Source organism: Cavia porcellus, unplaced genomic scaffold (assembly GCF_034190915.1).
Source record: "Cavia porcellus strain 051 isolate PalLab524CR breed Dunkin Hartley unplaced genomic scaffold, mCavPor4.1 scaffold_31, whole genome shotgun sequence".
NCBI classification, from domain to species: Eukaryota; Metazoa; Chordata; class Mammalia; order Rodentia; family Caviidae; genus Cavia; species Cavia porcellus.
In genome coordinates, this window is record NW_026947514.1 from 24222390 (window position 1) to 24249871 (window position 27482).

At 43.5% G+C, this 27482-nt stretch overlaps 1 protein-coding gene across 45 annotated transcripts in view; it reads right to left on the bottom strand.

Moving 5' to 3' along the window:
* Window positions 1–27482, bottom strand: part of Nrxn3 (neurexin 3) — a 1541537-nt gene that overhangs the window by 1444071 nt on the left and 69984 nt on the right. For all 45 annotated transcript variants that reach the window (XM_063240987.1, XM_063240986.1, XM_063240985.1 and 42 more), the window contains one exon: window positions 25950–27348. In XM_063240987.1, the coding sequence (XP_063097057.1) occupies window positions 25950–26658 (709 nt within the window). In that variant the 5' untranslated portion in view covers window positions 26659–27348. The remainder of the gene's footprint in view (window positions 1–25949; window positions 27349–27482) is intronic.

Sequence of the window (27482 nt, forward strand, 5' to 3'; positions counted from 1 at the left end):
ATGTGAGAAGGAAATGGAGTAAAAGCAATACTGATCCTCATTAAAGTCATATTTATTGAACATTTTCTGTATGGTAAGCACTGTGCCAAGTGCTTTATATATACTTTTATTTAATCTTCACTGCAATCCTACTAGGTAGGAACATTACTCATCCCATTTCACAGATAAGAAAACTAAGACCTAGAGAGGAGGATTTGTTATTATATTAATACCTCTCAGATTCAGGAGCATATCAGATAAGGGTCAAGGTGTATTTTTGAATAAAAGCACAAAATAAGACAGAAACTAGCTGACCTATCCAGTGTCAAAAATGTGAGAGACAGGAAAGAGGACGGGGGCATAAGTGTTGCTGCTGTCCTGGGACCCCTTCTGTTCCTTCTGAAGGCACCTGCAAGCTCAGGAATTGAGAGTCTACAGGGTCGAATAAATGTCCCCAGTCGGGACCTGCCCCAACACTGGCATTCTGAATTCCTTTCCCAGCTGCCCAAATCCACATGGCCCCCCCTTCTGGATCCATTTCCCCAAAAAGACCAACCCACTGGTGTGCGCGCTCTGGTGTTGGGAAGCGGCCACAGGGAAACTGTCTGCAGGAGCTGTGGACTTGCAAGGGCTGAGTCCCCACAAACGCGCACTATGGCCAGCATGAGGCTGGAACTGGAGAAGGAGGAGGCTCCTGCCCAGGCCCTCAGATGTAAGGGCAGACTCTCTGCTGAAGATTGCACTTGGAGAAGAAAAACCCCCAGTAGCATGTCTCCTCCTGCCTCCAGAGAGAGCAAGCTCTCCCTGATCTAAGAACACACACGAAAATGGTTTCTTCAAGTTGAGAGCTAAAGCAAACTTCCAGCAGAGGAGTGGCTAGGCTCCTGCCTTCCGGGGCTCTTTCTGACTGGGGGTCTGAGCTCTTCAAACACAAGAGCCAGGAAGGGCCAGTGGCTCTAACTTTATCCCCGACATGAAGGCCCATTTATCTGCCTTTGTATCTATAACTGAGTGATGTGAGGGAGTCCCCAGCCCCAGAGCGGTGTGTTTTTGTTATTTAATGCTAATAACTCGGGATTGATTGTAAAACAGAGCAGCAGGAAGTGGCTGGGCCAGGTGCCAGCCAGCCTGGGAGGGCAGCAACAGTGGAAGCTGTAGGAGGAAATCCAGGAAGGCTCAAGGAAAACACTTCTGGGGCCCAGGTCACTGCAAGGCACTCACATACCTGTCACAGCTCTGCCAGAGGAACAAGAGCTTGACTGACAACAGAAGGGGTCGTCTGCTTGTTATGGATACAACCAGAGAACGGTAGGGACAGCAGTTTTATGTTTTTAATGCTTTCAGGTATTTTAGTACAGATATAAAGGTAAAGACTGAATTCTGGCTTTGCTGCATGTTATAAAAAAATATTTTTTGCTAATTTCACAGCTTCACATTCCTCTGTGTCACACGGAGAAAGGAGCAGCAGAGTCAGTGGTGGAGGAAGTGTCTCTGTGTTCCTCATTCATTATCCAGGCAAAGTCACACAGTAAAACCCTCAGCATTTACAGGAAAAATGGGGCTCAGAAACAATACCCTAAAACTTTGTCAGTGACACACACACTGGAAGTTTTTATTTGGGTGTTTTCTTTCTTTTTGGTTTGTTATTGTTTTTTCAGGTAAATTGCTAAGTTGCCCATGTGAGGTCTTGAACTTGTAACAAGGATCCACGACCACACCCAGCTCACAACCAGTTTTACAAACAGATTTACACTACTTAAGAAATACACATATAGTAAATAAACATGGTTCTTGAAAAAGACTCGAAGTTTGCTTATAGAAATGAAGAGCTTTTGAATTTCTATGAAGTAGGAGGGTCACCTGGGATTGGATAGAAAGTTGTCACCAGATATGTGTTGGGACTCATAACACATCTGGTAACTGAAGTAGCTGGCCCAAGCATGAGGTGTGTGTGTGTGTTTGGGGTGTCCCTACACAGACTGGGTCAGCTGCCTGCAGTCTTCTGCCCTTACCTAGTGCTTCTCATACATAAAACTATGCATAATCAAAAACAAAATTATTATGTCCAAACTGTTCCCTAATATATCAATCTCCTTGATACAAATTAGCATTTTCAAAACAGGCGTTATAACAGAAGGGATTGTCCCTAATTCATGTGACTGATGTGGCAATCAAATGAGATGATCTGTGTGAAGTATCTTGCACAAAGCCAGGCACATAGTAAACATTCAAGATACATTTATGAGATTGTTAGTTCTGTTCCTGGCTTGCTGACACATCCCTGTCAAACTGAAAGTGACAAGCTGAGCTTCTATTGACCTGTTTAAGCCTTCAAACAAAAGACATCTCTAGCTAGGTAATACTTCCCAGCCTTAGGCCATTAGGTCGCACCTGCAATAGTCTCCCATCCAACAGGGCCATGGCATTGGAAAAGTCCTGATAACTGCCGGGCACTGCCAGGGAACAGGATTCTTATGCCAATTTTCTAGATAAATAGATGGATGCTGTTCTGCCCAAACTGTGGCATGACCCATCAGAGAGGAGGAATACACACCTGCATCTCAGAGAACTCCAGGAAACCAGGAAAGAAGCTGACTTAGATGAGAGAATGTAGCGTTGCCTGGTAGGACAGAGGAGTACATTGTAAAAGGGGAAGAAATCTATCATCCCCTGTGGACGTGGGCACCTGTTACCTGCAGAGTACATGGGGTCCAGAGGTACTGTCTAGAGTCAAGCAGATAGGTTGAAAATCCTGGTTCTTCCACAAGTGTGCACAAGCATGTTAACAAAACTATCTATGCCCTAATTTCTCCATCCATAAATGGGAAAATCTATCCATCTGGAAGGACTGAAGTGAGAATTATAAGGAGACAATGTATGCAAAAGCACTAGGCCTGGCACCTGGCACATAGGAAGTGCCAATTGGTGTTGAAGATCATAATTATGGCATTACTTGGCTCTAGTGATTTCCTTAAGGAAGAGATCTTCTCTCTTTCCAACAGTTCCTCCTTATCTAGAAAGATTTTAAGTCATCAGTTTCTGCCAATTGGAAGGATGATTTGGGAGACGCACGGGGGTCTCCCAGGGTTTCTCTGGTGAGTTTTCCCAGCTGTGCAACCCAGTACCAAAAAGAGCCTGGGAGGAGGAGATGTTCTCTAGTTCTTCTGTAGGGGGCGCTATTATAGTGAGTGGAAAGAGCCCTGGGTTTGGAGTCAGAATCCCAGGATGGTGGTGGTGTCATCGTCTTTACTGTTTTCTCTAACTTAAAAAAAAAATGTAGAATATGCATACCATAAAATTTACTATGTTAACTTTTTTCTTTTTTTTTTTTTGGTTGTGCTGAGGATCAAACCCAAGGTCTAGCTGGCTAGGCTAGTACTATACCACAAAGCTACACTCCCAGCCCTAACCACTTTGAAGTGCATGTTGGTGGTATTAAATGTCCTCAAAATGTACGACTGTCATCACCACCTATCTCCAGAACTCTTATTGCAACTCTACACACACTGAACTCTTGCCTCAATCCCCTCTCCACAGCCTCTGGCCACCACCACTCCACTTTTTGTCTTCAAGAATTTTACTACTCTAGGAACTCCACAAAAGTAAAACCATTCAATTATTTGTCCTGTTGTGACTGTTGTGGCTTGTTTTGCCCAGTTTGAGGTCCTCAAGCTTCACCCATGTTGTAGCTCATCAGAATTCCCTTCTTTTCTAGTACTGAATAGTAACCAATTGCATGCATACACACTTCAGTTGCCAAAGCCCTAGTTTCCAGTTTTGTACCAGCTGTGAGACCTCAAGCAACTCACTCGGCCTCTCTGGGGCTTATTTTCCACTCCATAATTAATGGGAATAATAACACTGATTACATCACCACATTGCTGTGAGGTCTGAATGAGACTATAAATATGGAAGTGCTCTATAAACAACAAAGTGCTTCATTATTTACTCCAGAAATATTAATTGAGTGTCAGTTCCTTATTAGCTACTATACTAGATCCTGGTGTCAGAAAGAGGATTAAATTGAATACTTATTCACAATGACATCATAAAATAAATGTTTAAAATATGACCCAGAAGACAGCTGCAAGGATGCTTAACCATTATAATCCTTGCCATTCACTGAAGGTGTCCTATATTGTACATCTGCCATTGTGTACATGAGCAATCTGTACAAGTAACACATATGACTTCACACAATATATGCTCCTACCATTGTAGATATTGCTGTTATTCCCAATGAATAGAAAAGGAAATCCAACAGCAAAGAAGTTCATATCCTCAAGTCCCAGAAGCTAGTCCTAGCAGCAGCTAGGATTTGAACTCAGGTTTCTCGGAATCCAAAACCCTTTCATTTGTACAATAACAACACTCTATTGCTAAATATTTCTTCCCTCCACAGTCTAGCCACCCAAATCAATCACCTTTCGAAACATGGGGGCAAAGTGCAGAAAACTAGCATGGGTTTCCTGAGACAGGGGAAAATTGATGGAAAGAATGGACGGTCACTAAGTATTCCAGACCCTAAGGCACACTGTTGTAGTCATAGTGTCTATATTTCAGAGAAATAAGTGGAGGGCAACATATCCAAAAATGAATTCCATAAAAACACAATAGTCAGAAACATCTGAACAGGCATTCCTTCTAAATAATACTGGTCAAATAAATTTAGAAGATGCTAAAGTTTTAAAGAGCAATCAAGTATTGTAAAGCTTTCAAAAACCTCATTTATCATACACTGTGCAAAGAGGGAGTGTGATCCATAGATGATATATGTTTTTGGACCACAAAAATCCACCTTGTAACTTCTCACATATGCAGTCTGTGAAAGGCTGGCTTTGAAGTTCTTAGTGGGGAAGGCTTACAATTTATCATATGCCTTTAACTTCACCATCCTTTTGGGGTCTCATGGTGTACCTCAAGTCTTGTTTAACTCAAACAGCTAACATTTGCTGACAACTTAATTCATGCCAAACTCTAATTTATGCACTGGAGACTCAAAAAGACTGCCCTTCATGCAACTAACAGTAAATCCCATAAATCAAGACAGAATATAAACATGACAGGGTGGCCACATAGTATAGCCATCTAGTATGACATCTAGCAATAATGGAGAATTTAGGCTTTAGAGAAGTCTTTTGTAAAACCTCTCCATCATAAGTGGCCAATGGTTAGTCAACAACCTGAGTGTTGGCCCCAGGGGAGGCACAAATATGTGGAAAGCTTTGAACTCAGAGCCAACACACGGGCTTACATGACAAGCGTCATGACTAATGAGTGATATCTGCCGAGAAGGACAGAGTCACATATTGGCTGGATATTGGTCAACTGGATACTTCTTAAGGAGTGCTTGCTCTAAGACAAAGAATTTCCAGCGACCTGAGCAACCCCAGAAGAAAACAAACCATCTTTCTAGAAGGATCTCTCCCTTTCAAGCCCCTTGTCAGTTTTTCTGCTTTACTTTTTCCTTTATACCTCTCTTTTTCTCCCATTTTCATAAAATGAGCAAGGTTGATATCCTCTTCCCTTGTAAAGGAGTGATGATTTGGATCTAAAAGACCAAATGTGAAAACCATGTGTGTAACCCTCTAATTAGTACCCATCCCATTCTGAAGAACTCAGTAACGTTCTGTAGGCTCTTTCTGAGGAAGTCTAGAAATCTAGGCACAGATGTTCCATTGGCAGAAACCATAGACCTCAGGTAAGAGGAGAGGAGATCTCTAAAAAGAGCTTCTCGTGTATCAGTAATAGCTTTTTGAAGCACAATTGTAATTGTTAACATTTTTATTTTGCAATTTCTGTGGTATTATAATAAAAAAAGTGTATAAAAACAAAAAGAGAATCCAGGCATAGTGGCACATGCCTATAATCTCAGCACTTGAAAGGCTGAGGCAGGAGAATCACCATGAGTTTGAGGCCATCCTATGCTACAAAATGAGTTCAAGAGCAGCTTGAACTACATAGCTAGACAATGTCTCAAAAGAAGAAGGAGGAGGAGGAGAGGAGGGGAGAAATAAAGAAGAAATAACAGGGGAGGGAGTGTTTCACAAGGGATAAAGAAGAAATTGAGAATTTCTGAAGTAGAAGAGTCTCAGGATGCCAAGGGTCTATCCCTTTTGTCTCCCAGGTTCATCCCACTGACATATATTTATTGCAGGCTGCCTAAGATCCAGGGACAGTGCTGAACACTGGGGTGATAGCAGATGAACAAAGAGATTCAGATCCTATATTACTGGAATCTAAAATCAAGCTGGAGACATAGGCTACAAAAATCAGATAGACAACGAGTGAATTGTAATTATGATCATTACCACAGCATTGCATAGGACACTGTGAGGCACTCAGGAAGACACAGAAACCCAAGAGAGGGGAATTAACGTGTCACCCACCACACCGGACCAAAAGTAGGTCATGTGCATGCCAGCTTATTGTTTTCTCACAATGCAATAGCCTGGGCATCAGTGCCCTACATGGGGATCTGCGAGAAAAACCTAGCATCGAGAACACAGTGGTCAACCAGGAAAGAAAATCAAATGTCCAGATCACTGGAGCTTTTATAGAGGAAAACCAGCACATACTTGGAAACTAGCTGTACTTGAGGACACTCACTGATGCATCTTAGCAGTACAAAATGATCTTAACTTGTTCAGCGGTGGTCCCAGAAACCTAGGATCTTCCACAGCCAAGACCACGAGGAGGAGCGGGGAGCCTCTGCCAGCATAAATTAAAAAGGACAGAGAATTGAGGGTGTAGCCCCAACACACAGGCTGAACACTAATCTATCTGCTGTACTGTGCTTCGGAATTAATCAAACAAATCCCTGGATAAATCTGAGGCCTTTATTAGACAACACTAATATCCCCCTCAGAGTAATCCTGACAAATACATTCAGAAAGGGGGGAGTCCCAAGTGGCTGGGAAACAGATCGCTCTCATGTTCACACAAGAAGACACACACAGACACACACACACACACACACACACACACACACACACACACGAGCGCATGCGCGCACACACCCTGCCCCTAACCTTCACCCCTAGATGTCAGTTCCCAAGAGAAACATGGGCCTCTGCCTGATGTCTTCAGGCAAGGGATGAGCAGAAGGATGGGAGAACAAACCCTGAGTCTCTTCCCCTCCCCAATGCCGCCACTGACCTAATTTTCCACAAGAGAGGATTTTTTCCTTTTTTGGTCTTGCTTGTTTGTAAATCATGTCACCCCAGTGCACACACAGCTTAAGGCAGGACATAGCTAGGAAGCAGGGAGAGGCCAAGAGGCTTGGAACTGAGCTTCAAGTGGCCATTTCTCATGGAGGTCAGGTGGATAGAAATACAGAAAGCTCAGGAGAGGCGCTGGAAGTAGAAGATAGGAGAAAGGTATATTCCCAAGATGATACCAATTTTACATTGTTACACTGAACAAGAGAGGCAGTTTATTGTAAAATGGCCCACAGAGCTCTGTCTCTAAGTTTATGTATGACCCTGAGTAGGTTTCTTAATTCTTCTGAGTCACTGGTCTCTATAAACAAAGACTATTTTGACTTCTCAAGTATGCTGAGAACCTATCAGAAAAGCAACTAGCTTTACTTGTAAGAATAAGATGTGGTTCTTAAAATTGCAAAAGTTGACCTGAAAAAAATTTAGACCTAAAAGAAAGAAAACCAACACAGCATAGAACTGACAGTGGCTAAAACATGCACGTGGTGAAATTTGTTATTGACTGAAAAGTTGAAAGAAGAATCAAACATTCTTGACAAAATTTAAACCTGCAAGTTTGATGTGAGAAAACTGGAAATATTAGAAATAATAGCCACAAAAGAACATTCACTATGGCCACAGCGATCTAGGTAAAATTTGATAGAGTGTACACACACACACACACACACACACACACACACACACATACATAATAATTGATAAATGAATCAAATCTCCATGATAGAATGCATATGGAGCAGAATTGATCTTGTTAAAAATAATTCAGTAACATAAAAATGAATTGGAAGAAATAAGAAATGGCTTAACTAGGCGGGAGACAAAATGGATTGAAGAATGATGTGAAATCCATGCTGTTTGCTTCTGAAAAATCCTCCCTTGATAAGTTCCAGGCTTTGTCTAACTCCAATTATGCTAACATAGAGTTAAAAGGGCTCAGGCTCAAACTGTGCAATCAAAATATCTTGATAAATGCTGAATAAAAATAAATTATATGATCTCAGAGGTCTCGTCTAATTGCAAATTTTTCTGATAAAATATCAAAATCAAAGGCTAATAAAATGCTACAAATCCTTTTTCCCCTGAGAATGGAGCATGGGAGTCAGTTATCATCTACAACAATGGCTCTCAGATGAATAGATTTTTATTTACCTATAACATATTTAAGCATTATAAAGTAATTCTGGAAACTGGTAAAGGCTAAACATATTCTGATTCTCCCAAGAAAGAACAAAAACTGAAAACTTGACACTTTCTAGAACCATGTTTTCTTAAAAAGAATAACCATCTTAATAGTCCCACAGTAAAAAGGCAGAATCTCTGCAGCTTAAAAAATCAAGGATTTCACAAAAAATGTACTACGTTATATTTATTTCTTATTTTTCCATGAAAAGCTGCATTATCGTCCCTTGCATGTCTTTGTACTATTGGGTTGACAGTAGACTGGGGAGTCTTTTGTGCTTTAGGCTTCCCATCTATAAAATGGGAATAAAAAGTAAACCTCTTCACAGTTACTGAAACAGAGTAAATATCTATCAATCTTAGCCTAAACTCCAGGAAGCACAAACCCTTTACAGTCAAGCTGATTCCCCAGCCTCTGCTTTTACCCCCATTTCTCTAAGCTCAGACCTCTTTGGAACCTCTGCAATAAAAATGTCCCAACAACAATGGCTGAAGGACGCAGACTGATCGCGGCAACTTCTTATTCCTCCAGGTACCACAAAAGCACCCTGTGATAGGTAGGAGGACCTGGAAGAGAAGGATGCAGAACTTGAGTGTGAGGAAGAAAGGGCAGCCGTTTGGAACAGCTTGAGTTGATCTCAGGGCTGTGGGTGGGAGCCGCACTGGGTTCATGTTCATGCCTAGTGGCCAAAGTCAGCTCCCCTTACCCTTTCTCACTAGTGGCTTCAGTCCCCCACCCCCAGATGGCCATTCATCCATCCCCTCACCCACCCCCACAGCCATATTCCAATTAAATATATAAAACTGAAAGACACAATTCCTGCCAAGGGTATAAGACTAATCCATCTTATGACTAAGTCAAATAAGTGACAACAAACACATACAGTGCCACTCTATTGCTTTCTCCCTGTTCAATTCGATGTCACCTTGTCCAAGAGCCCCTCTGACTAACCCGTTTCTCACTCCATCTCCTGTCAGCCTGTTCTTTTCATCTCTAGCACTCATCACGGTTATTCATGCTCTGGTTTATGTTTTCTACACAATGTTTGCTGCTCATTTGTAAGCTCACTGACTGGTCACTATGCTTGTGCCAGGCAACTGATGTTCTTCTGAGTCAATCACTTTTCCTTAGCTACATTGTCTGTTTTCAGTGTGATGCGGGGGAATGGACACCGGACTGGGAGTTCCATTACCTAGGTTTTGGCCCCAGTCCTCCAGCCACCTGTGACATGGTAAGTCTTGATCCTCTAGGTCTCAGTCTCATAAAAGGAGATTGTGCTGTGATGCCCCAAAGAGGGATGGGGTAAAAAAAAAAAATGCTGTTTGAAGGAGTACATATACTGAACATATTTACAATTTGAGTTAAAGATTTCCATAAAAGTTCACAAAGTTTCTTGAATAATGGGACTATGCTGATGAGACACACAATATGATTATTTAGGGATCATGGGTTTAAAAGAAGTGAGATTCCAGCCCAAGCAGTCCTAGGTTCCAGAATTATTTCAATTATGCCCTATGAGATGGGATAAAATGTCAGTAGAAAACTAGGAGGTTCAGCAGAGCTTATATGTGTTTTGTTGTTATTATTGCTGTTTGTTTATTTGTTTGTTTGTTTTTGTTGTGCAGAACATGTACCCAAATCAGGCACATGCTTAAGCAGAGCAGAGTCAGTCATGCACAAGACAGGGAGAAGATAAAAATTCAGGTAAAAATGCACAGGGCATCTTAGACCAACCAAGACAGGTCTAGGTAATTGATGACCACATGAACCACTGTCCAATGCCAGACTGGACAGCACACAGTAGAGACAGAATTCAGACTCCACATGGACTGCCCAGGCTCTTTCCATAGGCAGAGGGGCTGCCTTCTCTCTGCATCCTCAGTTTCCTTTTTCATCAACAGGAAAGCCACCTGTCTCCTTGAGGCTGGCTGGGAACACGAAAAGAAAGCATGTACGAACGCACTGAAATCAGCCCCAGCACTTAGCAAGCCCTTCAGGAGACCTAGGTAACCATCATAATTATTAAATTTAATCAATCAAAATAAACAGATCATAAATCAAGATTTCCCTAAAATCAAAATGCAGCATCAAGGATTCCTCAGGAGTGTGGTTAGAGTTAAACACTGGGGGTAACCTCAGGCTAAGTCCTAAGTTATGCAGCAGCACTTGCAATGCTCAGTCAACAGACACAGTCTGGGGGAGCCAGTCTGAGAGCAATGAGTCCAAACCCAGTCCTTGGTGTGTCTTGGTTTCACCCATAAACTTCACAGCTTGTATTCTGCAAGGCATAAAAAAGGACCCCAGAACTCACACAATGTTTCACTTCTTTTTATAGTTTTTTGACACTCAAGCAGCATGAAGATGTGCCCATCCTGTTTACAACTCTTATCTCCCCGCGCAGTGGGCCGACAGTAATTGTTCCACATTGGTAGAAGAGGTTGGAGGAGGTGCCTTTCGAATAACATCACAAGGTCTCAATAAGGAGTTTCACACGATCATGCATCACCACGTAGATTCCATTTTTTGGTTCCAATAACACACCAGCTGGGCCCCTAACACCTCAATTTCTTCTGCTTTGAAAAACACTGGAAGGCGTTCCCCCTCCTCCCAAGGCTCCCTGTTCTGACTTACGCTGGATAAGCAACTTCAGATTGCTGAACAGCAACACACAACACAGCTGGGCGAAAATTCTGTGTCCTGAAATTCCTGGAAAACTGATGCAAAGCAACATTTCAAGCAGACACAGCTCTCACCCCTGGCCCTGGAGAGTCAGAGATGAGAAGACGCAGCCGGTAAGCAACCATAGCTGAGCCTCTGTTTCCTTGAGAAACCATTGGGCTTTCATCCCTAGCACACCACCCTGTGCAGAGATGGAGAACTCACAAGGAAACCAATTATAACACTGGTTGAGCCAGAGCTCCAGGCATCACAGGTGCGAAGTCTTGGTTTTTCAACTCATGGGAATCAAGAGCTAGAGAAATCTCCTTCCCAATCCCAGGAGAAAGCGCATGGCTTTGAGCTGAGCGTTAGTGCTGGTACCCATTCTCCTCCCCAAGAGTTCAGTGCCTGACTCTGAGAAAAATTTAACTGAGGCATTTTGTATTTAATTCAAAGAAGCATGAAGTTCAAATCAGAACACGAATTTGCTGATCTTGGGCAAGTGTTCATTCCTCTGGGTTTCTTTCTTTCAGATCTTTGAGTCCTTGATTCCCCTCTGGAATCCTGATGTTCCAGGAGGCACAAATTCCATCTTGTGAAAAAGTGCATGTGAGACTTAAATTTTCACTTATAGAAATATTTTCAAGTGGCTTAACTGGGGGTGGAAGAAAGGCTACATGGCGATATTTTAAAACTAAATGATGAAAGCTTAAAGCCAGTTTATTATGCTCAAATGCACGCTCCAACTATGAATAAATTAAGAAAGTATAGTCTTAGGTAGAAATGGTGGTGCATATCTGTAATCTCAGCACTCCAGGAGCTGAGGCAGGAGGATTCTAAGTTTGAGCTCAAACTTAGCAATTTAATGATTTAGCAACGCTGCACCTCAAAATTCAGGCTCAGCTTATAGATAAGTGAAAGGTTCTGGGTTCAGTCTCCAGTAACGCACACACACACACACACACACACACACACACACAACCTCATATATTTCCATTCACCAGTGAATGTTTTCAAAGAATTTTTCTTGTTCAGTTTCCCTCATCTCCAGTCATCTACTGCAGCCCATTTAGAGATTCTTTTTCCTCCACAACCCTAAATATTACACTTCTAAAAGTGCTGAAGTTAGGCACTGCCCCTCTCAACAATGCTCCTTCTCTGGACAACCTCATCCATGCCCAGACAATCTCCCACCCTCTACAATGCCACCCTGACATCTGTGCCCAGATCCACCCTACCACTGGTGCCAACCGTGGCTCCCATTTGCCTCCAAACATCCCCCCCCCCCGGCTACCATGAGTGATCCTACAGGGAAAGAGGAATATGGCCAAATCACAACATACTACTCCTCTCTCACCTTCACTCCAAATGTACTTGCCTCCTGATTTCCCTACAGACAGAAAAGCATGTCACTGAAGCTCCTCTTCTCTCTTTTCCACAATAATAGTAATCATTATTAGTAAACTAGCACTCACCTAGTACTTACTACATGACAACTATTATAAGCATTCTACATGTGCTATCTCTTTTAAAGCTCATAATTATCCTAAATAGTAGAGATGACTATCATCCCATTTCTCAGATAGTGAAACTGAAACAGAGATATAAAGTCCTTTGTCTGAGTTTGCACATCTAGGATGTGGAAGAACCAGGTAGTCTCATTTCAAAACCAAACATCAGTGCACCCCTGCCCCAGGGCCTTATGTGGTCATAGATGGGGGCTTTTTCAGAAGTATCTGGATCTAAAATGTATGATGCTAGGATTAAGGGTGTGTGACTACTAAATCAGTCCACTGATTGGTTTGGCTCTGCCCTAACACAGAATATAAAAGAGGCAGAAAGAAGCTACTGAAGTTCCTTGGACTCTTGTTTTTACTGTCTTCATAGCCAGCTAACTATGAGCTAAAACCTCTACAAACTATGAGCTAAATAAACTTTCCTCCCTTACTTTGGGGGCATTGGGTATTTTGTCTCAGCAGCGAGAACAGTAACTAAGACATCACCAAGCATTAAGCTCCGTCCTCGACATCTTTGCAGTCAGATCTACCATCACTCCTCTTCCATTTCTGACCCTCTCAGCAAAACCACACAATAGTCGTTGTCTGCCTCCTTGCTTAAAGCCTTCCAATCACCAACTTATCCTATGAACTGTTCCAAGGATCATCTTTCCAAAATTCAAATCTGACTCTGTCACTACTCGATGAAAAAATTTCCAGTGGTTCCCAGTTATGGGAAAATAAGGTTTAAAACCCTTAAAGCACTTAAGATTCTCTTGCCTAACAACTTTACTCATGTGTTGGCCTCAGTCCTTCAATCTATCCCTATCAACTATTTCAGTCCACTGCAAACAGCGTCCTGCTCATGCCTAGAACTCCCCTGAATTCCTTTTCCAATTTTTCCCAGCCTGCCAATTAAAGCTTCCAAGTCCTGTCCAAAATCCCTTCAGTAGAATTTCCTCCCATGAACTCCCACTACAAACACACACACACACACACTTACACAAACACACACACACACACTTACACAGACACACATGGGGTGGGGGAGTATTTTCTCCCTGATAGTACAGCAATTGATTATGTGTTATACTCCTTTACCTGAGGGCTTCCCACATATAAGACCCTCAAAGAGAGCTGCATATGGTGGTGTATGCCTGTAATCCCAGCACTCAGGAGGCTGAGGCAGGAAGATTGTTGCAAGTTTGAGACCAGCCTGGGCTACAAAGTGAGTTCTGGGCTAGCCTGAACTGCATAGTAAGATCCTGTCTTAAAAAAATTTTTAAAAACACCCTCAAGGAGAAGGACCCTGTTGAAGCATAACAATCATTTACTCTGTGAATGTCTTGTGAATGAATTTACTCCAATAAATAGAAGGTCTATTCCCAAAAAAAGTGATTATACATAAAGGACTGCTTTGCAAACTTGATGATACTTTTATGACTTCATTCTCTGATATGCTCCAAAGTTGCCCCAGCAGATATTCATGTCATGGTTTTTATCCTGAAAGCAACTCTGTAATAGAATTAGAGTCTGAACAGAGTGAAGACTCAGAGGAGAAGGTGTGGCTGAGCACCTTGGCCCTGCACCCTCCAGAATTAGTTGGCCAACTTAACACAGACCACCACACACAGGCTGAAGACAAGAACCTGATGCATGTGACTGGCATCTGGAATGCTTTACTCTTTGCTCAAAGCTATAAACTGGACATAAGGGACTGTTACGGGAGCAGTTATAACCAGGTAAAGGGGAACAAATGTAAATGTGAGTGTTGTTCTAATTAGTGGCCTTGAACCTTTCTCAACAAAAAATTCTCGTTAGAAAAAGTAGTTTTATTGAATTACATATATACACACATTACAAATAGCTTGCGTATAAGTTAACCAGCTGTTTCATTATTTCCTTCCAATATGCCCACAGAATCCTGTGTGAACCCCATTTTGGAGGCCAAGGATGTAAACAAGTACTATAATTTTCCGCACTCTCCTGAAAGGAAGAGGACGGAAACAGGAAAAAGGGTCTGGCTGCTGAGAGCCCAGAACCATGGAGTCCTTGGCTCGAAGGGGTGTGCATACTAGCACATACTCCTGACAGCTGTCACTCCTGCACCAGCTGCAGCCCCTCCAGGGACAGAGCTCCTCGGCAAAGCCACGTGTTCAGTATTCCAGCAACCCTCACTAGCAGAGAATTCTTCTCAAGCTCTGATTTCTCCAACTCGCCTGCCTGATATCTACTCCTTCCACTCTATGGCAGCTTTTCTGGTATCCGAGGAAAATTATCCCATCCCCAGTGAGTCTCATCTTCTCTAGGGAATCTGCATGAGCTAATGGGACCCCTCCATCTCCAGTGACAACAACATGCCTGCCTTGAACAGCCATTTCACAAGCATTTACATGGTCCCAGGCTGGCTGCTGCCTATAATTGTTACAGAAAACCATTGGTTTGTAAACAACAACAAAGAAAGTCTTTCTAATTCATTCTCAGGTAGAGTAAACCAAGTGGAATGTGTATGTATTTAACATAGGTTCAATAAATACAGCTTCACAGTAAACACACCACTTTTCTTATTAAAAAAGCCAAAGCATTTCCAAGCAGGGCTAATGCGGTCCTGTTGACATTGGACTTCACTGACTGATTTATTCAACAGATGTTATTGAGCTCACATTCCCAGAGCCCTACATCCATCCACCATATGTTAGTGAACACACACACACACACATACATGAAGAGACACATATGTACACATAGAAATAATGATTATGCTCCCCCACAAAACGTGCTTCATGAAGGGAAGAAACATTTATTGGGCACTTGTTTTTTGTCACAGACAAGATTCACAGATAAGCCTGTATGTGCAGTGATTAACAAAGGGAAACAGAAGACCCCTCCCCCAGTTTCTTGTTTTACAGTTCCCAAAGAGAGCACCTCCTCATGTAACAGGAATTGGAAAACCCAGCTGAGCAATCACAACTTGCATTAAGGATGGAAAGCCAAAAGGAGCCAAGAGACACATTAAAATGTAGCCATTGGCTATATACATGGCGGAAAATGGCTCTACTCTGCATTAACACAAATCTAAAAAATCAACATCAGGATTAGCAAACAGCAAAGTTGCCGCAGCAACTAAAACCAACCATCCTTTGTCCACACAGCAACAACTACATGATGGCATGAGATGGTCACACCCACCTTCCAGTGCATGCCTTGTGGTCCATAAAACCTGGCTACACCGTGAGACCATAGCTGCAGAGTTAGTGACTCTGGGCACATTTCACTGCTTTAATTCAGAATGGTTTCTGTCGGTTCTGCTCTTAAAAGTAACCCATTTCAAACCACAAAATTATGACATGGCTTCCTTTTCTTTTCTGCTGCACCAGTAAAATGATTGTCAATGGAGAAGTGGCCTACGGCCAAATCTAGCTTTATCCCCTTTAGGGTAAAGGACAGGATTTGTTTAATACGTTTCAGTCTCTGCCAATGTGGGAGCAACACCTTCTAGCCCTAAGCCCTCTCTCTGGAAGACTTCTGCCCAACAGCACCAAAAACACAGGATACCCTGGGCAACCTGGAAAGCAGGGAATATTTCTGAATAAGTCATAAGCTTCCAAGGCCAGTTTCTACAAGCAGCTACTCAATATTACTTCATCTCATGCCTTTATTTTTTTTTTAAATAAAACAACCAGGCTGTTAGGTTTTTTAGCAAAATCTTCATTTCTGCTGGCATGTCTGACCCTGACTTCCAGGTTGGACTTGTCAGGCAAGTCTAATCCAATTTCCTCTTCCTCTACTCCACTGCATTCCAGATTTCTCATCTTGTTGTAGAACAATTTGGAATTTCCAGGGGCTCTCTGGATGCGAAAACTTAGCTAATGCTGGAGAAAATAGTACACCTTAGGGAATAAATTGAGGCACAGATAACAGAGCCAGAGTTGGGACCCACTGTGAACTTTTTCATGGTGCAAATTCCCCAGGAACAAAATGACTGGAGCATGAATCACTTGCTTACATCAAAATCTGTTTGCATATCTATTCCTCCCACATATTTAAGATTAATCACAAGCAGCTAATTCTAAATAACTCAGTGGTGTATGTACTGTTGATGCCAAATTAGAGAATGTTATGAGGTTTACCTTCACAGAAGAGTTAATTCCTGCAAAGCATCATCCAAAAATGTTAGAACCCATCCACCCATCCATGCCCCTTACCCATGAGGCCCCTCTCAAAAGTCTGACTGCTTTAAATGAAATAAGAACAGCAAGAAATGACACTGGGAAGCAGACTTTGTCCTCATACAGGAAAGATATATTGATAGATCAATACTGATACTCAGTATTGATCAGAGATATATTAGGCAACCTTGAAAAGCACTGAGTCCCCAACATTGCTATTGGTTAGGGTATTTGTTTGTTCACTTGCTTGTTTTTGTTTTGCTTTGTTTTGTGGAGCTTGATGGGAGGAGTCATATTACACAGTGGAGAAGAGAACGAGAAACGAATAGCTAGACCTAATGATCTTTAAAGTTTCCAGGGCATTACACACGACGAAGTCATAGCTAGATGGCAATGTAAATGTGTCAGTGTTCACGGCGAGAGTCACAGGGTCTGTGCTTCATGCTTCACAATTCATTCCTGCAGCACCAGTGACCCCTCAAATTCATTCCGTCCTCTTAAATGAAGCAAAGGTTCGAGGGACTTGATGTTATTGCACGTGGCCTCTCCCTAAAATCCAGTTTTGTCCTTCCTGATCTAGATGGAGAAAATACACTACAGCTGGATTAGACTGGCAGGGATGCCATGGGTAAAAAGCTCTACACCCTCCAATCCCACTTTCTTCTCATCCCCTCTTTGACCTGTAAAACTAATCATGCCAGAGACAGGACCCCTCTTGGAGAGGAAAGAAGCCTGAGAAAATAAGAAAAAAGGAAGAAACTGTGAGTGTCTGGTAATCTCCCCGCCTGGCTCACTGTTTGGATCACAAATAAGTGATTCCTGCTTTGCTTTCCAGCTTATCTCTCCTTGCAAGTGCGCTGCTCATTTTTACTTGAAAGCAACTTATTAAGTAAATAAGCTTTACACTCTCTCACTGTACTTTTTTTTCCTCAAGGGGCTGCAGGCCACACACTTCCAGTGCCACTGCAGATGAGATTATAGGATTGTCTGAAACACACTGATGGCTGGAACAGAGACTCCGGTTCTATCCTAACGGAAAACCACAGGATCGTTGAGTCTTTCTCTGAAGGATTTCACAAGGGAAGGAGAACAACTTCAGGAGGACCAAACTAGCAGGTAAAGGGTGAAAATGCCAGAGAAGTTGGGATGATAGCATCTCATCAACCAACTTAAAAGGAAAAGGTCCCCAGGGTCATGTTCTTAGCTACAAAGCTATTCTACTTAAATAAGAATCTCAGTAAACCCAAAAGGATCTGAAACACATTTCACAGCTAGGGAACTTGAACCAGGAGCTTTCATTGTGTAGCACTTACTTCTCTGATTTCCTGCATTCCCATATTCTGTAGTCCCTTGAATACTCTCATAAGGTAACATTTTTCCTCAGATTTGAAAGTTCTCACGGTTTCAGATCATACGTAAAGTAAGGTTTATCACACAGTGGAAATGGATAGTTTAGCTGGACAACTATGAGATCCATTTGTTTTCAAAGCTACTGGTTTTGTGTTAAAGAAAAGAGACAACTTTGGAAAATACATTATTCGGGAATATTGTAGACAGCAGTCAAGGCTTAAGAGAAGACACAGACTATGAAACATTTAAAGGAGGCTCCATATTGCTTTTAAATAGGTCACCCAAACACACCAATTTCTGGAGAGCAGCCTTAGTAATGACAACCCACTGACAACATCGCTTTTCAAATTGATCACTGAGACAGGCCTGCAGAGTCATGCTTTGTCCTTCTCCTCTGTCAACCACAGCCTGTCACCTGCAACACAGATTCCCAGTGAGCCAGACAAATCTAACATCTTCAGTGTAGCTGGAAAAACCTCAGAGGATAAGTGCAGTTATCCCTCTGTTTAAATACCATCATTCTTCTGAACCACCAGCAAAGATTTCCAAGCACTTCCTCCCTTCCCCCATTCCCTGATGTCTCCTAATCTCACCACACCTTCCAAAGCAATATTCTTCAATATTCTTACCCATGGCTCTCCCATGTCATAAATAAGAACCACACAATAATTATCTCAGCGTCATGCAGGGGAAACTGTGTCTGTGATGAAAGGTCATTGGTTGGAGGGAATCACACATACACCCATAGCAATGATGCTGGCACCAGACAGCAACAAGGCTTCTTCACAGAGGCCAATCCAGAGGTGAGGAATGATATTTGGAGGTCCTTAAAAAAAGAAACATTGAAAATACAAAATTAGGTGCAGGGCCTCAGAAGAAGCCTGTGCAAGTGAGGAGACATGAAAGAAAAGTTTAGCTTTATGGTTAATCCACCTGGTAATCCTCCCACTACATGCAAACCAAGGAAAAGAAAAGAATAAACATGGAGAGAAAGATTTTGGTTTTGTTGTGGGTAAAGAGAAGCAGGAGGCAGCAGGAGAGCCAGAAAGAGATGGACAGAGTCATCTGGAAGCTCAAGCCCTTACCATCAGCCCTGAGCAGGGTGCTTGGCTACTCCTGGTTCCTGGTAAACCAAAGGTAAGTCTGCGGATGTCGCCGTGTCCGGCAATCCTTAAGATGCTTGGATCTAATCCCAAGTCACTTCACTGCAAACCAGCACCTTGCAGTAAGAACTGAATACTCAAATTCATTCATTTTCAACCTTTCTCACACTGTCTCTTGCTCCCTGTGACTGGAAGGAACAAGGCTCCAGGGACTGTCTGCGCTGATAACCTCCTGCACCAGGAGTTTGACATTTTGCTTATCCTCTGCATCCAGGGAGGCAATGCTACTCCTTACAATGGAGATAAAGGATATTTGTGTTAATGAAAGGAGCTAAGAGCAGAAGTAAATGTCGCGCTGGGGATCTGGGTTCTCTGATCCCAGAGACACTTGCCAAGTAGGCAGCACCCAAACTTGTCCTTATACCACCCACTTAAGACAGGTAGGCAACACGTCAGGCTGGGTCTCTTCACCTATTTAGTGGGATGCCAAGGCCTGTCCTTCCTTCCTTGCTGAGTTGAGGTGGGAGCCACAGCACCACATATTTGCAGGTGGAGAGCTGTAATTAGTGCGGAACAGTCACAACCATCATCAGAAACCCCATGCTCCTGGGTGAGAACAAAATGGGAACGATACTGGGTCTCACACACCTTTCTGAAATGCCCTTCCTCTTACTGGTCACTCTTCAAACTTGGGGTAAAGGAAAATGGTAGAGGTAGGAGTAGCCCAAGGGGAGGCCCCAAATCCAAACTGATGCACAGTTCATCCTTACACACTCCGGGAAACTAAGACCTCAATCTCTTCTGCTTTTTCCTGGGAGCTATGCAGATAACTTCATACTTACCGGCTCATTTAATGCTGTCACCAACTCCATGAAGTTGATATCTATGACCCCTACTTTACTGAGATGCAAGGTAACATAAGGGTTACACGTGGGCTCTGAAACCAGACTGCCTAGAGTCAAATACCAGCTTTATCTTTAATCTGTGTGATCTTAGACAAGTCATTTAATCGCTAGAATAGAAATAAAATTTATTATTAATTATTATTAATAGAATAATAATAGTGGATCAAGAGTGATTATCTGGTTATAAGAGCTAATGCATGCATAGCAGCTCGATCAGTGAGGCCATGGAGAAGTGCTCGATGGTGGTGGTGGGGGTGGTAGTGGTAGTTGTTAATGAAGATACTGAAGCTCCAGACTTTTCCAAAGATATAAAACCTGTAAGTGGACAAGCCCACATACAATTCCACATCAATCTTATTCCAACAGCCTCTTGGCCACTATGTTAAATGTTATCCAAGTTCCAAATTTCTCTGCCCTTCAGTTACTTCATCTGTAAAATAGGGCTAGTCCAAGATATCAACCTGATAGGAGTCTCGGGAGCATTAAAGGAGCCCATAAATATGAATGCACCAGAATATCAGGCACATGGTAGTACTGAATAATAGCAATGGTGACAATAACATCACTACTACTTTGTCCAAGGAGGACTTCCAACCTTCAGAGCCCTGCCGCAAAGCTGCTCTCACTCCAGCTCCACTTCTCAGGTCCTGAAGCCATGAACCTACACTGCAGAACCCGTGAGTGCAGGGGCCCAGGGAAGAGTGGGGAAGGGCAGGTTAGTCCCATTTTGCAAGCACAGCCTTCAGGCTTCACCCCACCTCTTCTTCCTATTGAAGGAGGGGGAGGCCCCAGCTGATGGACAGCTGCCCCCAGGAACTGGAAACCATCTTTCCAAGGCAGCCTGCAAAAGGAGATAGGGGCCTTGAAAATAATTAGCCCCCAGCACTGGGCCTGTAGTATCTCATTACCAAATGCAAATGCGAATTTATGTGCCACTCCAAGGCTCCTGGCAAAACGCCTGCCTGACCCTCACCCTTTCTGAATTTGGACCAATGTTACCCACTGCCCACCCCCTTTGCAGTGTGCAGCTGGTGGGTTGTCTCTGCAAAGGGAAAAGCCTGCTTTCACCCCACTGAAGAGAGAACAAGAAACAAGAGTCTTATTTCTTTAAAGGATGCAGAGATGTTATGGGAGGGGGGAGATTAGAAAAATTGCTCTTCCCTCAGCAGTTAAAAGAGGGATAATTGGAGCAAGTGGCAGGCGGCTGTTCTGCCATTTAGCATACAGTATACCCAGGAAATCTCACTTGGTAATCAGGAGGAGAGGAGGAAAAAGGAGCAATCAAACCCCTATTCAGGCTCCCTTTAGCGTCAGCCCCTGCTGGCTGGCTGGGCTGGTAGTCTCCAGCCTGCATGCTAGGTAGGAAATTGCATCTTAGGAGCACAGTCCCCACTTTGTGTGCATTTTTAAGGCCTTGCCTCTGTGCTACCTTCTCCATGCCAAGGAGAAGCATTGGGAAAGAAGCTATGCTCTTCCCCTCTGATTACGCACTACTCCCCTGCCTGCCCCATCTTGCAAGGCCATTCAGAGTTGACACAGATTAGGAACAATGCCATGTTACAGTTCCAGCAGGGTATGCACTGGAAAGAAGAAGGAAAAGTGGATGTATTTTCACTCAAGTGTCCAAAACAGGAGAATCCAACTGGGACAACCTCTGGTACCCTAACTATACATTTGATGTACCTTAACTATACTCTGGACCTCAGCAAAGGCTCCAGTGTAAGTAGCCTCCTCTCAGTATATGCCATTGCATCCTCTTCCTGGCTCTGAGAAAAGGGAGAGAGTCACACAACCCTCAACAAAAAGAAAGGTAATTGAAATTCACTTTCAGGAAAGCATACGAAGGCCACACAGTAGTATGGAGACATCAATCAAGCCACCCTGAGCAGAGTGTCAGCCTTGGACAGCAGGAGGGAAGGGGGATGGTGCCACATGACAGAGTGTGGTCCCTGTCACAAACCACCTCTGCTATACTTCACTATAGGATCCAACACCTGAAAATGTTAGCAGCTGAGACTCAAGATGAGCAGCTTTGGGTTTCAGCAGCTGCCCAAGTCAGGAGGAAAACACAGCAGACAAGGAACTAATTTTTTCTTTACCAGTGGAACAGGGTGCCATATGCCTTCATTGAATTCACCTAAAATTGTGGCCACATAAATAATATATGATATAGAACAGCCCGTGTCATTAGATCGAGGAAAAGAAACCAACCTATTAACACATCTCCACAATTCCTGGTCCCACCCTACCTGCAACAGGCTGACTTCATATTAAATGACCCCTCTGGGGAAACTGGTATAGAATTTATATACCTTGGCAGTGAATCAATGCTTCACAACCATAAGGCTGCTGAGAAATTCAATACATGCACATTCATAACTAAATCTGTTTTTAAATCATCAAGTTTAAATTCATTTCAAGGCAATAACAAACACTCAGTGACCCATGAGAGCACTCTAGGAGCTGAGAAAGTTCAGGACATTTCTTCACTGGCCACTAAGCTTCAAGACTGCCCATAACAGGACTGAGCTAAAGAAAGAAGAAAGAAAGAAAAAAGCAAAGCCAGGTGAAAATGCTATATAGCTTGAGTATATTCCAAACCAACTATACATAATTTTAAAATCATTTTGAGTTATTTGTACCACTTCTGTCCTCCAAGACCATTACTGGTGGAGCACCAAAATATTTTACTTATGAGCCTAACACCTAGAAATAAAAATCTGGGACCACTTCTCTATCCATTCATCATATACCCATAGCAGCGACTATCAATGTATTTTAGGTCTTCACAGCAGGAAATCAGAATATCCCAAAGTATATAACAGAGGTGGGGCTACCCGTGCATTCTTCTTTGAGTGCAGCATGGAGGTATTTAAGGACTTTCAAGGTTTGGACAGCCAGACAGCCCACACAAACAGCTGTGGTGCAGGTAGGCTACCAGCCAAAGGATGACAAAAGGCAGCTCCATCAGAGCCCAACCACATGCGTGTGACACTGCAGGAGCCCTCCCAGCTGTACCTGCTCTTGGAACTGATATGCATGAAGTAAAAACATATTCCATGTCAGGTGTAAGCCCTCACACATTAAATGGCGGGGCCCATCCTGCAAATCGGAATAAAACATAGGATCCACTGCCATGAATAAGACTGGAGGATGCAGCTCTGTGATGTGTGCAACTCAAGGGCCAGGAGGATGGCAGAGTTTTCAATACTCACTTCACCTCATCATCTTTAAGAAAGTGGACAATTATTGGTTTAGATTGTTTATTTTTTATGCAAATATACTTGACACATAGTAGTTAGTATGATTTTTTTCCCGTAACATTTTACAGGTGAGTTTTTCACTTACTCTCTAAAAATTAGCTATATGTGTGGGGCAATGGATGTTTTCCAAAAGTCTGTGGTGTTTCGTGATTTTTGTGTTTGTGGTGTTTTGTGATTGACATAAGGACAATTACTGGGATCAACAGGCTCCCAGGAACCAACAGTAAATGCTGATATACTCCCAACATCTGCCCTCACCTTTGCATTGCTCTGTTCCAGGCCAGACAAATGTTACTATTAGGGTAGAGATTGTTTACTGTATTTATGTATTGAAAGAATAAATGAGTTATTCTGTTTATGTTCTACAGAGATAGCTATCAGTCCACAGCCAACAGATGATCTGAACTTTGTAGAAAGAACAATTATTAATGTGTGTATAGCATTTAGCTATTTAAAAAATTGACATCATACAATCCATTGTGAAGAATTCCACTGGAGATTGAAAAAACACATATATACAAAAATAAATGAGAGAAAAGACAAATTGTATACATATACAGTATAGAGATTCTTCCTGCAGAAAAGTGCTGATCCAAACCTGCCCAGAGGAAATGAGTTCTTTTTAAACACAAAAAATGCAATCAGTGATAATCAGCAAGTTAACAACACACTTGCAAACACCCTGGTCCCTAGAAAGGAAGAATGCCAGCTTTCAGTGCAAGCTCTGAGAACAGAACAGATTCTTTGGGCAAAAGAGAAAACAAGTGATCATGTTAGCGTCTTCAGACAGAACTTTCTCCAAAGCCAAGAAGCTTTGGAATATCAGTCAGCTCCAAAAGGCACCTGCTCATGAAAAGCACTTCAGTGACTACATTCCCAAAGTGGTTTTGTGGACTGGGGTTCCTTCTTCCTCCACCCTTTTTCCTGAAGAATTCAATAGGGAAATGTAGAATCCCCCAAAAGGACAAGGTACATCTCTGGCATCTCCTCTTGGAAAGCCCATCCACAGGTAGGGAGATGTGATGCCTAACCCAGCAGAGGAAAAAAACAGAGCTCTGAGAGCATTTCTCCAATGGCCCATGCATGACCTACAGTGAGGCTTCCAGCAGAACTGCCAACATGTCCTAGTCTCCAGCATCACCACCTGTGGAATAAGCTTGGTTTGGATTTAACTATTTTTAAACAGCTGGAAATGTTTCAAGAACACCAGAAGACATAGTCATTAATTACAAATCCCAGGCAGTGGGGTCTTACCTGAATGAAGAAATCTTGAGTCAGGGGCAGGACCTCACCTAAACTCACCCCTCATCTATCTCCCACCATTTTGTACCAGCTGATTCTTTATCTTGAGTACATTCTGGAATCATGCAAGAAAACTTAAAAATATATTAAAACACTTGGATCTGATTCCCCAGAGGTTTTGATTTAGTGACCTTGGGATGTACCCTGGAAGTTTCTAAATTCCACAAGGTGATCTTAATGTGCAGCCAAGGCTGAGAACCACTGATCTCCCCTATGCCGTGTCACCATGTCCAGGAAGACACCAGCGTGGGAAGGCACACCATCATCTCTAGAAGAAACCAGAGCCTTCCTAGATCAGAAAGGACAAGACAAACGCAACTTTTTGCATCCTAGTTACCCTAATTTCCCAAGATAACGTGTCTTAGAACATGTATCTGAACTTCCTGAACTGACACGCATGTCACTTCCCATATACCTGGCCACTTCCTACCCAAATCTCAGCCTGTTGAGAATCCAGGAGTCCAGAAATTGGCATTTTAAGTATTTGTTAAATAAAGGCTGAGCCACTTCTCTCAGCTCCAATTCCAAACAGAATTCCGTGCAGGAGATGAGGGCAGCCCACGCCCTTGTGCAAGCATCCCTCCTTCCTCTCTCTGGGAAGTTGTACTTGAATGTGAGTTGCTGGAGCGTTTTGGGGCCAGGTGGGAGTCTTGCTGAACTAGGCTCAGCTGATTCCTGTACCTAACACACTGGACAAGAAAAGGAACTACATCTCAAAGGAATCTCACATGAAGCATCCTCTTCGCTAGAACAAGAAAGAGAGGACTTTGTGCAGATGCCTCTTCTGCCTTCTAGAGCCATGATCGGGGGAGGGGAGGCAACAGAAGGACTGGATATACAACAGGGCCATGCATGAACCCTGCAATCCATCTACCTTCCCTTACTGCACAGGCACTCCTTCTGCAGGGGGTTAAAAGGAGGAAGTAATGGGGAGTTTCCCATCCATTCCCAGGGCTCAAGTCTCAAAGGGTCAGCAGGGATAGAAATAGGCACCCTGGAAATTGCTATCAAATTACTTCTCCTGTGTTAATCCTGCTAAGCTGTGCTGCAGCAGAAGAAGCCATGAAGAAGAAGAGTACACACTCTGCAGTCTAGTTTATCTAGACCTTTGAGTTGGGTACAGAGCTTGTATTTGAGTAGCCAGTCTTCACTTTCTGCTGAGATCTGTTGGATTTTCCATTGCGAGCAAGCAAAAGATTTCCATTGCCTCTTCAGGGAAAGGGGTCCAACTAAAATTAGGCTAAAAAACTGACTTCCCTCAGTAATCTGCCCCTCACCCAATCTATGCAGGTCTCTACCAAAGCAGAAGTGGAGAGAGCCTTACCTTCTGAGCAGAGCGTACCACCATAGCCAGTGGTGGAACAGTCACAGGTAGGGTGGCCATCCAGGAGGAAGCAGATCCCACCATTCTCACAGGGACGCTCACCACAAGGTCCTTCAGCTTCCAACTGGACACCCTGGCTCCCCAGAAGCCGGGGCTCTGAGTTGCCATACTTGAGATCCAGGATTAAACCCCTGAAGCCAGGTATGGCTTGTACTCCATCAAGGGTCAGGGCAGAAGACCGTATGTCCGCAGGGACTCCACCAAGGAACAAGTCACTGACCACATCCATGTAGGGTCGCTGGGGCTGCAGCTCCCCCAACTGGCTCTCTCCATCAAGCACCAGCACTGTCTGCAGGTGGTCACGGCTCACCATAAGGAAGTGCCAGCTGCTATCATTCACCTGCTTGTTGGACAGCACAGCAGTCTCGGCGCAGTCCATGCTGAAGCGAAGTTGAACACGGCCATCCACTAGAGAAAGGCAGAGGAAGTCACACACGCCACCATCGTCCAGGTAGAGTAGCAGCCCCGTGGAGATGTTGGTCTTGAACTGGAAACTCAGGTCGCTGCGTGTGCTGGCATCCCATCGGAGGTAACGGGCCCACTGGTTGGGGAGACCCATAAACTCAAGGCCCAAGCAGAGGCCCAGCAGAGACCCCAAGAGGATGCTCACCTTCAGGGTGAAGAACACTGAGTGTAGGGTGAAGGTCATTGTGACTATAGCGATAAAAGCCAGAGGAGCAGATAAACCAGCAAATAACCTTCTGGGGAGGATCTCCCTTTGGCAGTAGAAGGGAGAGAGGAAAATGAGACAGAGTTGGAAGATAGAAGGAGACACACAAATATTGAAAAGAGGGAGGAAAGAGAAGAAGACAGCCCCAGAAGGGGACACGAGCAAGAAATCCAAAGAATAGACAGAAGAGACAAACAAGGCAGCAGAAGAGAGAGCAATCAGATGGGGCCAGGGAAGGAATAGAATGAGCAGGAAGAATATTCCTCCAAGAAAAGATCTCAGCTATCCATGCGGATCCGGAGGCCTTGATTCGAGGAGGAGGAGGAGGATAAGGTGCTAGGGTGGAAGGAAGCCTTCAGGATTGTGTTCCTCCCAGCAGGCCCTCAAAGGCCCCAGCCAGGGAGGCCAGCAACAGGCCTGTGGTCGGGGGCGCCGTGATGAAGGAGGAGCAAGCCACAGGTGAACCAGGAGAGAAGTAGAGACGGGCCAAGGACCAGTCCTGAAGTTTCACCTTCTAGCAGTAGCAGGCAGAGGGAACAGGTGCAGCCCACGGCTGAAGACTCAGGCAGAGCACGGCCCAGTGCTGGATAGTAGCAGATTCAGGCGTCATGGTGCTGGCCAAAGGGAGTCCTGCCCATCACCCACCTCTCAGGACTCCAAAGCAAAGACCTGTGGAACAAGGGGAGAGAGAAGGAAAAGGAAATGAGGGCCACATGTCAAGAAAACACTGCATCCTAGCTCACAAATGATAGACTGCTGACTACGACCCAGTTTATTCTAGTTGACACCTACAGTTCTGAATC